This window comes from Marmota monax, unplaced genomic scaffold (assembly GCF_021218885.2).
Source record: "Marmota monax isolate L192 unplaced genomic scaffold, Marmota_monax_Labrador192_F-V1.1 WCK01_AAM20220418_F8-fsc00008, whole genome shotgun sequence".
Taxonomy (NCBI): Eukaryota; Metazoa; Chordata; class Mammalia; order Rodentia; family Sciuridae; genus Marmota; species Marmota monax.
Window position 1 is genome coordinate 28,857,356 of NW_026694432.1, and position 12,646 is coordinate 28,870,001.

Sequence of the window (12,646 nt, forward strand, 5' to 3'; positions counted from 1 at the left end):
ATGACCAGGGTTAACAGTGACCCCAGGGCCCAGGCTTTGGGAGGGGCCCTCGAGCTGTGGGTACACACCAGTCTTTCACTGAGATCCAAAGCCTCGGTGACATCCGTCTTATCTGACTTCTCCAGGGCGGAGCTGGTGTCCGAGTTGGAAAGGCTGTCCTGGAAGGAGAGAGAGAGACACGGCCGCTCCACCCTCCATCATGGGAGTCTCCAGCCGGAAGCTGCGCTCAGGGATGACAGAAGCGTAACTCAGGAGGCGACTCTCATTTCGGTTCCTGACCACTCAGTCTGGACTCCTGGCCACTGCTTTCTAAAGAGGACCGTGCTCCGACCCTCAGAGAAGGCTGTGCAATGTGTTATACATGGCTCGTCTGCTCTGATGGCCTCTGTCTTCCCTCTAGAACAAGGGCTCGCAGTGGGCGTGACTCTGTCCCTTCCCCTGGGACATTCAGCAATGTCTGGACACCCTTTTTGCTGTCACATCTGAGGAGGGGGAGTGCTACTGGCATCTAGTGGGAAGAGGGCAGCGATGTCACTACACATCCTGCCAGATGCTGGCCAGCCCCTCACAGACTGGGCAGGAATGATCTGCCCCAAATATCAGTGGTGCTGAGGTCGAGGGTCCCCATCTGGACAACAAGCGCTACAGGGACCATGTCACTGTTTGCTCACTAAACTTCTCCTTGTGCCTAGGGTGGCACCTGACACCGAGTGGCCTGGTATAGATGGGCACAATGTTGAATGAATGGATGAAGGTTACATAGAAAATGTCCCCTCTCCTTTTATTAGAGCAATTGTTTCATGCAGCAGGAACGAGGCCTTTGGAAAGCATGGGCAAGGGCTATCCTGGTGGAGTGTGCGGCTGGTGGCCCAGGCTCCCTGCAGGCTCTTTCCTGGGATGACACACTCGCTGAGACCCCCGTAACTGCAGGCTGCTGAAAGCCCCTCCCCCAAAGCAATGGGGAAGCCATCATGCCACATGGGGAGTCTGGAGAGCCACCAATGGCCACTCCCAAGGTCCTCAGAACCAGATGGGCCTGCAGTGCTTGCTACGAACATGGCGGACATTGCATCTGCTGCACCGCCCTGTCACCCTCTGAGATGAACAATGGAAACCCCCACTATAAAGTAGAAAGGCCAAATGTGACAGTGACAGGAGGGACATATTTATCTACCTCAAGTGGACATAGTTACTAGGGTGAGAAAAAAGAGGGTCTGGGCAGAGCTATGGAACCTTTGTCCATTCATTCAACAGTTTGAGCAGATTGGCTGCAGAGAGAACCCAAAAGGCACCGTGGTGTCCCCAGCCCTCTGGAGTCCTTGACCTCCAGGCTCCTCCTCCTTCCTTCTCTGCAGACTAGGGGGCGGGGGCACCTGCCCGGGGTACAGTCCTGGCTCCTCGGTCTTTACCTCTGTGACCTTGCATGAGCTACTTGACCTTCAGAAGCCTTAATTTTTCATATCTCCAAAATGGGAACAATAACAACAGTGGTGCCCAGGCTGCCGGGAGGGGTGGACGGAGTAACGCCCGTGGACGGAGCCCTGGGCATCGTCAGCTGTGCGTCCTCCGTGCTTTTCATTTTAATCACTGCCCGCCTTGGAGGACTGAGGTTCTCAAGGAGAGCGGGGAGGTTTCTGCTGTGTGGTGTCAGGAGTGGGCCTGGCGGTCACCTCCCAGGGCAAGGTCACTCTGGGAAGCAGGGTCAGGCTATGAGGTCTAGTTGACCTCCACACCCAAACTAGGAGAAGGAGGGTTTGATTTTATCAAGAAAACCAATTCATTTCCAAAGACATTCGTCCTGGACTCTAGGAAATGTCACACAAATCTTTGGACGGAATGTCGGCCCAGGCAGGATGGCCTCATTATTTCTTCCAGAAGCCTGTGTGGGGTTCAGACCCAACTGTGCAGCAAGCGGCCACTCAGAAGGTCTTGTGGTTGATGGTGACCTTGCTGCCCGTTGTCATGTGCCCATGGTGCCCAAACACCTCCGTAGGGTTCAAGGGCACCTTCAAACCACCTCTGAAAATCCTGGCAACCAAGCCTGTACCCCTTTCAGAAGGGCAGTTTTCCTTGAACACTACTATTTAACTAACATTGAACAGTGACGACAGCTGTCATTTGTTAAATGCGCACAGTGAGCCGGGCACTGGACAGGATGAACTCCTTGGATTTTCATCATCATTCGACAGCTGGGAAATACAATCGCAGAGAGGTTAAGAGCCTTGCCCAAGGCCACCCAGCTTTCAGGCTGGGATTTGGACATGGTTCCCTCTGACCCCTGAACTTGGGTCTCATCACTGTTCCCTGCTGCTACCTCTTACACGCCCATGTTTTTTAGTTGACAGGAAACGAAACCTGAGGCAAACTCAGGTCATAATGTTACGAAGTGGCCCACTGAGCGCTTCTGCCCCGGAGGACCTGGTGGGTCGAGGGCCCGTGTCTGCCCTCACGCCCACCCTCTTCGCGTGCCACTTCACCGCGGAGACAACGTTTCTTTGGTTACCGCGTGGATCTCTATTCTTGAGGGAGTTGGCAGGTCGGATTTTGTGTCCACTATTATTTTCTGGACGTTTTTCTCCATTCTGAGCGTCTTTAATTCTAGGAACGATTCATTCAGGTGGTCCTTACAATCTATAAGAGAAAGAATGCAGACTCAGGACAGGGCTCCTCCAGCGAATCCCCACTGCTGCAGTCTGTGGGACACTTACCACGGGGCTGCGAGTCCTCACGACCTCCCTGGCAGATGGGGACACTGAGGCCTAGAGAGATTACATGGCCGGACCCAGCCGCGCAGCAGCACGAGGTGGCGGCAGCCACACAGTGTCAGGGCTGAGGCCTCGAGGGCGAGCTTCCAGACACAGGGACGAGGACGGGCTTGACGTGGGGCTTCAGGCCTGAGCCAGCGCCCCTGGTGCCCCGCGGGACAGTAAGCTCCCCGTCTGGAGACGGCCCCTTCCCCTGTGAATGGGGTCTGCTAAGAGATTCCCCGACGCTGACCCTCAGGTAGTGAAGTCCATGACAAAGTCTCCTCCCAGCCACAGCGAAATAAGGAGAAGGAGGACAAGGGTGAGTTTTCATGATGTCCTATTTATTTCATATGAAGCCCTGCCCTTGATTCTGAGGTCACGGCCGGCCCATCTTTCTTTGTGTCATAAGGTCCTTCCAATTAGGAGGTGGCGGGGACTAGAGAGGAGGGGACTTACTGGAAGAGCAGGCCTTCTCTAGTTCTTTGATTCGCGCTCGGAGTTCTGACAGGGCCTTTTTCTGTCGCTGAATGACTTCCTCGTGTTGGGACCCTCTGCACTTGGCCCCCAGGTCACTGAAAGACTGCTCCTGGGGGACAGACAGTGCAGACAGAGGCTTGGTTAGGGATCGGAGGACCTGACAGCACACACACGTGGGCGCTGCCCGTGCAGCAGGAGCCTGTGGCTTAGTACTTTGGGGAAATACCATCGGAGATCAGCAGAGAAGGAATTTGAATTTTTCATTGCAAATACCAGTCACATCTAGGAGGATTTCCGACTTTCCTACCTACTTAGCGACGCTATAAATAAAAGATCCCCTCTATTCTCCTTCCCCATGTTTTATTTCTTCTCTTCCATGCTCTATGCCTGGGTTTCTGTTCATTATCATTCTGATCTTGTTTCTGTACCATTGTACCAAGGTCTGCTTCTGCAGGGGCGCTTTTTTTTTTTGCAGTGCTGTGGATGGAACCCAGGGCCTCTCGTGTGCTAAGCCCTTGCTCTACCACTGACCGGCACCCCAGCCCCAGAGTGGTACTTTTAGTTGAGAACACAACATGCTCTCTCTTAAATTGGACATAGGATGGTTGTCTCCTATTGGCCAGGGGCATCTAATAGACTGACTCTTGGTGGGTCCCTCTGGAACAGCACCTCCAACAGGACTTCCTGTGGTGACAGACATGTTCTACACCCTCATCCTCCAATATGGCAGCGACTGGCCACAGATGGACCCTGTCAGACAGCTCGGGGCTGTGGCTCGGTTTACTTAGGGATCAGACAAAGAAGGGTCTTCTTTGTCCTGTAAGGGTCATGCACCCTTTTAAGATTCAGAAAGATGCAGGGTCCTTTCCTCCAGAAAAATGTCCCCTACACACAAACATCTGCATACAACTTCCAGAGGTCAAGGACCCCCCACTCCCACCCCAAAGCCGTCATGGAGTCCACACAGTGCTCCCCTAAGGGGGCGTTCATTCCATGCTTTTTTTTTTTTGAGCACTTCTGAGTGCCAAGACTTGTTCTAGTCTTTCAAGATTCAGCAGTGACACAACTGGCAGCCTGCCACCAGGGATTTAGCATCCTAATGTGGGGAGACAGACCACGAGGAAGATAAGGAAGGAAAATATGTGGTGGGCAGTGATAAATGTTTACAGGATAATTAAGTGGGGACATGGGATGAATATTGGGGACAGTTTTCAGCTGTAGATGACTTGTATGGAAGGCCTCATCCAAATTGGTAAGAAATCGACAATCTGGTTGTTTTATAACTATTTTTAAAATAGCAATCTTAGTTTATTTCATACTACAAATAAAGATATAGGAGATACCATATATAGTATGAAATGAACCAAAATTATTTAAAAATTATAGGCAGATATTTCTATCTATCATCTGCCTCGATTTCTTTATTCAGATCGTGTCTATCTATCTATCTATCATCTGCCTCGATTTCTTTATTCAAATACGTGTCTATCAACCTCTCATTATCTGTCTGTCTTCCTACCTTTCCACCTACCTATCCCCCTACTGCCCTGACCTCATGCCAGCCCCTCTGTAGGCACTGAGTGAGACTGAGAAGCAGACAGACAGACTGTCTCTGGGACAGACGGATGACAGACATGTAAGTATTCTAATTCCAGCAAGTGAGAAGTGCTACCGTGAGACACAGCAGGGCTGGGGGAGAGGAAGGGAGACCTTCGTCTGTTCCTCTTTCTGTGATGACTCTGCCTATTAAGGGTCTATGTGACAATGAGTGCATGCCAGGCCCCACGCTGGCTGCTCTGGCCTTTGGGGTTCAAGGTCTAAGCCTCCTTCAAGATGCTCACTGGCACCATCTGAGGTCTCTTGGGAATGTCCCCCAACCCTGTCCCTGCCACTTACTCCTTCACCGTCTCGTTAGGCCCCAACAAGATGCCTCCTGCAGAGGCCTCCCTGACCACCAGATCCAAAAGAGCCCCACCCCACCTCGATGCTCCCTGCCCCAGTCCTGCCGTGCAGTTCCTCAGGGCGCATGGTCCTGCCGGACATTCTACTCAGTATTGTTTCTTTCCATCTCTCCCTTCCTGGCACGTAGGCTCCGTGAGAGCCAAGTCTGTCCCCTGTGGAGGCCGTGGCCCTCGGGGCTGAGCAGCTCGAGTGCACCGAGGCCAGAGCAGGAGCAGGAAGGCCATTGCCCAGCGTCTCTGCCTGGCAGCTGAGGGCAGGGCTACTCCACCAAGGACCTGGCTGTCCTTGGGCCAGCTCTGGCTTGTTTATGGGCAGCCCAGTGGGTCCACTTCCTGGGCCTGACTCAGGCCTCACTCCTCTCTGGGACAGTGGTTTCCTGGGAGTCAATGACCTCCAGTGATCTGTCCCTGCCTGCACTGAGGAGGGCAGGAGTGCTGAGCTGGGGGCCAAGGGACAGCTGTGGCAATAGACTGCTGCCACCTCTGCTGGCCTGAGGTGGGTCAGAGCACCACGTGACCCTCCCTCATGGCCTTCTGGGAACTTCTATATTGAGAGCGGAAAGAGGTTCTTTCTCATACAACCCTGGAGCCCTCTGACCTGCTCTGGCTTCAGAAACAGGAAGTAGCGGGGAGAGGAAAACCATTCCAAGAAGAACAAATACTTTCCCCCTTTTATCTTGCAGACTCCCTCCCCCACCCTCCTAGGCTCATCCTGCCTCATGCTGGAGACCCAAAATCCCAGACATTGCCGCCAGCCCCGCAGTCCAGCAAACACAGGCAGAGTCCAGGGAACCTGGTGTGGGCCGGGCCCTGTGTGCATTTCCCTGTCTCTGGCTCAGGGCCTGGCATACAGGAGGTGCTCAACAGTTGTTGACTGAATGAATGGCTGGGTACTTGGGCTGCCTAGTCGTGTCTCCCGCCCACCTTTGCCCTGAGCAACAGGAGCCACATCTGTCGTAGAGCTCTGGACAGCAACTGGAGCCAGCGCAGTGGGGGCATCTGGAGCCCTATTGTCTGAGCTGCCGTGGCCCGGGCTCTCGATGCCTGTCAGGGGAAAGCATCTTTGCTGACACATTTGGCCCCATTTCCAAGGGAGAGTCCACAGCCTGCTCTCTGGTTTTATAAAGCCACGGGGAAAGGATGAGTGGACTCCAGGAAGCCAGGGCTTCAAGGAACCATGGCACCTGACCACCATGGAAACATCCCCGCACCAGCCTCAGGGTCAGAGTGAGGGCCAGCTTCAGGGACCACCGGATGCAGGCTGTTGTCACTCAGAGACTCACTCCCCACTGGATGTGCAGCTGAGACTTGTGGGCTGGCAAAGATTCCTGGGTGGTTGTGCACAGAGGTGTTATCCAGAGACAGCCAGGGGGCGTTAATTGTGTGGCTCTTTGGGAAGACAGTTTGGTTCTATGAAGCACAATTGAGGAAGTCCTTTGGATCCAGCAGTTGCACATCTAGGAATGTGCTCTACACACGCACGAGTACACTAACTACAGCATCATGTGAAAGACACAACCTAAATATCCATCAGCTGGGAATTGGTTGGAAAAAGGGGCAAAATGGAATTCTATGAGGCCACTTAAAAGAATGAGGCAGAACCTCATATACTTTCTTGAAAATATGCCCATTAAACAGTGTTATGTGAAAATAAAAAAGTTGCAGAATATATATGGTTTGATACCATTGGCAAAAAAAAAACATCATCTACTAAATAAGTTTACGTATGTAAGGGTTTGTGCGTGTATTCACACATGTGTATAAGTAAAATCTATTTTTCAACCACTCCAGGAGGTGGGGACTGTCATTACTCCCAGACAAGGCAACTGGAGCCCAGTGACCTCCCCAAGGTCAGTTTCTAAGTGGGGGATTGGGGATTGGAGCCCAGCGGACTGGATCGAGGCTTGACCTTCAACCACTACAGGTTCATGACTTATGAGGGTGTGGTGGCCCCGTGGGGAAGAGCTGATGGCTTCCAGCCTCAGGTGACTGCAACCGCAGGGCAGATTCTGGGTTTTCACTTCATACATTTCACACAGGCAGGCAATACTTTTGACACTTAGAATGAAAATATTTTCAAAGGGAAGGAAGCCACCACTGGGCTCTTGGGAGCAAGTCCCGCCGGGGGCCCAGGATCCATGGAGGACTTACCTCTTGACTGCTCAGGAAAACACTGGGGTGCATTGGCTCTATCTGCACAGAGATGTCACACTTCTGGGTGGCGTTCTTGGCTTTCTCCTCCTTCTCCATGCTCAGCTGGAGTTTGTGTTTGTCTTGGGAAGCCCTAGGGAGAGGGGAGATGTTGCCAGGGCAGCAGGCCAGCCGAGGCCCAGGTTCAAGTGCTTTTGTGTACTTTAGGGGACCTGGAAGTGGCCTGTTTCTACAGGTAACTGGATTCTCCAAGACCTTGAGTCTCCCAGCCCCAAATTTCTAGAGAATTTAGTTTCAGGAGACTCTAAGGATGGTGACCGGGCAGTGGGTACCTGCTCCTACCTCTTGCTCTGGACACCTGCGTGGCATTGACAGGGCTGTCATGTTCCCGGCACTGTCTGACCGCCACATCTAACATTTTGTATCATCCCTTCTGCTCTCATAATAACCCCCCGAGGTCAAGATTCTCCCTGCTCCATTTTACAGATTAGTAAAGAGACGCCCAGCGATTTTCCTGTGGTCACCAAGCTTATAAGTGGAGGAGTCTGGCTGTGAAACCGGCAACCTTGATGGGATCCTGTTCTTACAGCCACTGTGACTGCCTTGGCCACAAGCCATGAGGCACATACTATGGGAGATATGTGGGACATCAATTTCACTCCAAATTTTTTGGGGAAAATGTTACTTCTGTTAAAATATGGATAAGCTACAGACAAAAATTGCAGAATCATGTTATTCTAAATTAATCCATGGGACAATGACAATCTTTTATATTTATTTAAGTTGGCATTTCCGGCTTACTTGTTTGTTCAATAAATATTAAGGTCCCTTACGTGCCAGGTAGGTGTGAGTGCCGGGAACTCAAGGGCAGGCCAAGCCTCTGCAGAGACTCAGGGCGGGGCAGGTGAACGGGCAAACAGGCCTTGCTGTGTGTGCGGCAGGCCAGGCAGAGTGCAGGGGCTGAGGGGCCCATGCAGAGCTGGGGCCCATGCAGAGCTGCAGCCCCTGGCTGGGTCTGGTGAGGAGAAGTGCAGGGAGGCTTCCTGGAGGAAGTGGCATTTAAGCTGAGGCCAGTATCTGGGACACAGGGCAGGGATGCTTGCTCAAGAAGCACAGAAAACTAAGCAGAGCTCTGTTTAACTGGTGGGCTGCTGGTCCACCCAACTCCACCTCCCTGTGCAGGGCTCCAGACCCCCACCCCGCCTCGCCTCGCGGGACCGCCCCCACCTGAGTGCCTCCCGGAGGGCCCTGAGCTCCCGGTCCTTCTTCTCCACCAGGGTGCTCATCTGCGCCAGCTTCATCTTGAGCATGCACAGCTCCCTGCTCTGCTGCTGGACCAGGGTCACGTGCCACTCCAGCTCCCTCTTCTGCTTCTCGCTGAGGTCCCCTGGAGAGATGGGAAAGCGGGTCAGGAGCCTGCTGCCTTGCCCCTGCCAGGCCGGCCAGAACCCATAGGCAGTCCTGTCCCCCGGCATCCTCGGGGGCTTCAGCACTAGCCAGGGGCCCCACCTGCACCGTGGCCAATGACAGCCTGGCCTTCTGGGTGCTGCCTGGGAGCCCCGCAGGCTCCTGCCTCACCCTAGCACCGCACTGGCAGGTCCAGCCCAGCCCACAGGGCATTTTGGGGTTCCCCGGCCAACAGTCAGCTGCCTGCTTCTGCCCCGTGGGGCGCCTGGTGCCTTCTCTGCTCTGTGGCCCCCCAGTGACTGGATCTCTCCTGACTGACTATGGAAAAGCCACTCTGAAAAATTCAGCCATGAATGTCGTAGGGAAGTGACCAGGAGTGGACACGGGGGGCAAATACCACTGAAGGCTTGGAGGTGTCCAGGCTTCAGGTGGGAAAGAGCATTTCCTCTCCCTCCACTTCCCTGAATCTGGTTATTCCCATCTCCCGACTCCTGCTGTCTGTGCCGCTTGCTCAGTGGTGACCAGGGCTGGGAAAGAGGAGGGACTATGCAGAGCAGGAGGAAGGAGGGGACATGGAGGGGCGGAGGAGAGAGGAGCCGGGGGTGGATGGCCAGCAGGGCATGTCTGAGGAGCACGCAGCCTAGTGCTCTCCTGCGGTCACCCTGGGCGGCCACTCTTGTCCACATCAACCCTAGAGGCAGATTTGTGGTCTCCTGTTTGCATTTGCCAAAGAGGAGGCCTAGAGAGGTCCCTTGCACTCCGGAGTTCCAGGGATCCTGCAGGGTGGCCTGCCCGAGGGGCGCCATAGGATTCCCTCCAAGGCAGATGAATCCTCAGCCATTAAAGAAAATTCTCCCAAAGAAGAAAGTTGCATCTCAATGCAGAGGTCTGAGATCCTCTGCAGAATGTGGCCCAGGGCCTCTTGAGGTGGGGGGCTGGGAACCAGGGCCATGTCCACCATGTGGCCTGCCTGCCCCCCAGGCTGCAGGTGCTTCAGGTGCACAGGAAAGCAGGGCCACCGGGGAGTTTCAGGCTGAGGTTGTCACTCTGGGGCCTCACTCCTTCTGTCTCAAGTGGGTGAGGATGCCGGGTGACACAGGGACTCTACAAACCTCTCAGGTCTGACATTCGGCCATGGGCTTCGTTAAGGTCTTTCCTTAACCTCATGATGACCTCCTGCTGGGACAGGATTTCCTTCTGAGCAGCCAGTAAGTCATCTCTGAAATCCACAGAAATAAGCCAAGTCAGACCCACGTCACCCTGTGGTGTCTCCTGAGGGCTGAGTACAGAGTGATGCTCAGCTATGGTCTCTGGGACCCCCATCCAACCAGGGGACAAGGACAGTCTGTAAAAATTTTCAGAAATTCATTTTGCTGTACCTTCATTAAAAACCACCCTGAGCTAGCGGAGGGTCTGGCTGGGTTGGGTGGCGTGAGGGCCACAGCCCTGCCCGGTGGCACCCATCAGATTGACACCCTGTGGGCTTTTACGGAAGGGGTTCTCTGAGGCCCGGGAACAGTTGGGGAACCGTGTGCTTTTGTTCTCACAGCTTGAGCCCCGGTGGAGAGACGGGGCCGGTCGGGAACGGAGGCTGCTCATGGGGAGCAAGAGCAAGCAGCGGCTTCAGGGGCGGCAACCGAGGGGGGCACAGGATGTCGAGAGGACCGCTCCCGTCCCCAGGCCCAGAGGGCAGGGGACACCCTTTGGCCCCATAAGGGATGGCCGTGCTCTGGAGCGTCATTCCCTGGGAGGGCACCGGGCAGTAACGGCAGCCCCAGGACCTCGGCAGGGGACACGGTTGGAAGGATGCGGGGCCAGTTTCCGAGTCCGGCCCAGGTTTCTCCATGTGCGCATGCGTGCTGGGCAGGAGATTGCACAGGGTCTTGCGCGATCCGAAGGGGCCCGGGGCTGGGACGGTGACGGGGGCATGTCACATGGGCTCCCTGGCCTTTGAAGCCCAGGCTCTTCTCACGCAGGTTTCCGAAGGCAGAGTGTGTTCATTATGGAGTCAATCAGAGGACTGGCTGTGTGTGTGTGTGTGTGTGTGTGTGTGTGTGAGAGAGAGAGAGAGAGAGAGAGAGAGAGAGAGAAAGAAGAGAGAGAAAGAAGAGAGAAGAGAGAGGGAGGGAGAGATAGAGACAGAGAGAGAGAAAGAGAGAAAGAGAGAGGGAGAGAGAGAAAGAGAGAGAAAGAGAGAAAGAGAGAGGGAGAGAGAGAAAGAGAGAGAGAGAGAGAGAGAAAGAGAAAGAGAGAGAGAAAGAAGAGAAGAGAGAAGAGAGAGGGAGGGAGAGAGAGGGAGAGGGAGAGAGAGAGAGATAGAGACAGAGAGAGAGAAAGAGAGAAAGAGAGAGGGAGAGAGAGAAAGAGAGAGAAAGAGAAAGAGAGAGAGAGAAAGAAGAGAAGAGAGAAGAGAGAGGGAGGGAGAGAGAGGGAGAGAGAGAGGGAGAGAGAGAGAGAGAGGGAGAGGGAGAGGGAGAGAGAAAAAAGAGAGAAAAAGAGAGAGAGAAAGAGAGAGAGAAAAAAAGAGAGAGAAAGAGAGAGAGAAAAAAAGAGAGAGAAAGAGAGAGATAGAGAGAAAGAGAGAGAGAAAGAGAGAGAAAAAGAGAAAGAGAGAAAGAGAAAGAGAGAAAGAGAGAGAAAAAAGAGAGAGAGAGAAAAAGAAAGAGAGAGAGAAAGAGAGAAAAAGAAAGAGAGAAAAAGAGAAAGAGAGAAAGAGGAAAGAGAGAGAGAGAAAGAGAAAGAGAGAGAGAGAAAGAGAGAGAGAAAGAGAGAAAGAGAGAGAGAAAGAGAGGGAAAGAGAGAGAAAGAGAGGGAAAGAGAGAGAGAAAGAGAGAGAGAGAAAGAGAGAAAGAGAGAGAGAAAGAGAGAGAAAGAGAGGGAAAGAGAGAAAGAGAGAGAGAAAGAGAGAAAAAGAGAAAGAGAAAAAGAGAGAAAGAAAAAAGAGAAAGAAAAAGAAAAAGAGAGGAAGAGAGAGAGAGAGAGAAAGAGAGAGAGGGAAAGAGAGAGAGAAAGAGAGAGAGAAAGAGAGAAAAAGAGAAAGAGAAAGAGAAAAAGAGAGAAAGAAAAAAGAGAGAGAAAGAGAAAAAGAAAAAGAGAGGAAGAGAGAGAGAGAGAGAGAGAGAGAGAGAGAGAGAGAGAGAGAAGGGGGGGAACCGTGTCTTTGGCCACACTGAGAAGTTCACAACTTAAGTGACCATGCACACTAACGCAGTGACAACCAGAGCCATGTGGCTGCCTGGCCTCTGCCAGTGGTGGCCACTGGGCCCGGCAGAGTTCCAACAGCAGACAGTCAGGAACTTCTCAACATGTGGGGACGGGGTGTCTTTGCCTTTCCTGGGGTGAAAACCTAGGACACTGCCTTTGGTGAGTGGAATTGGTGGCAGGGTCAGCGGGTGGCCTGCCACCTTGAGGAGCTTCCCCAGTGCCTGCTCTGAGTCAGGTTTTTGCCTCATGTCGACACGCTGCTGGGTGGTGGCTTTCTGGATCTGTCCCATCCATAGGTTTTGTTTCTCTGAAAACCGTCCATTCCTGAGGGCACAAGTTCTAGGGTCCTCTACTCTCGAGTCGGGAGAGCAGGGTCGTTATTGGTTAAGGTCATTTAGTCCAGGTCTTCAACTCTGAACTCCTTCCAGGACTCCACTAGGTGGTCTCTGCTGTGTGAAACCTCCACCGTCTGCTCGGGACAGTGGGGTCTGTCTGGCAGGGACCCGGGGAAGACAGCTACTGATACCATGAACACGAATCTACCAAGTGCCAGACACCAACATCCTTACTCAGCCAATGAGGAAGCCGAGGCTCAGAGAGGTGGTCTGACGGGTTCAAGGCCACACAGCTACCAGTGTTGAGTGGGGATCTGAACATCGACCTCCCAGGCCTTTCTGCTGCACCCTCTGACTGGTTGAA

At 53.4% G+C, this 12,646-nt stretch overlaps 1 protein-coding gene and 1 long non-coding RNA gene across 10 annotated transcripts in view; one reads left to right on the top strand and one right to left on the bottom strand.

Moving 5' to 3' along the window:
• The window catches only part of Fhad1 (forkhead associated phosphopeptide binding domain 1), a 117,742-nt gene that overhangs the window by 11,617 nt on the left and 93,479 nt on the right, over positions 1-12,646 (bottom strand). For all 9 annotated transcript variants that reach the window (XM_046469263.2, XM_046469261.2, XM_046469262.2 and 6 more), the window contains 6 exons: positions 9,856-9,962; positions 8,564-8,723; positions 7,337-7,469; positions 3,204-3,333; positions 2,504-2,631; positions 69-158 (listed from right to left, as the gene is read on the bottom strand). In XM_046469263.2, coding sequence (XP_046325219.1) covers positions 69-158; positions 2,504-2,631; positions 3,204-3,333; positions 7,337-7,469; positions 8,564-8,723; positions 9,856-9,962 — 748 coding nt within the window. The remainder of the gene's footprint in view (positions 1-68; positions 159-2,503; positions 2,632-3,203; positions 3,334-7,336; positions 7,470-8,563; positions 8,724-9,855; positions 9,963-12,646) is intronic.
• Positions 2,587-6,999, top strand: LOC124110142 (uncharacterized). Its single transcript, XR_006857185.2, has 3 exons — positions 2,587-3,066; positions 4,787-4,860; positions 5,869-6,999. It is a non-coding gene; the product is annotated as an uncharacterized LOC124110142 (long non-coding RNA).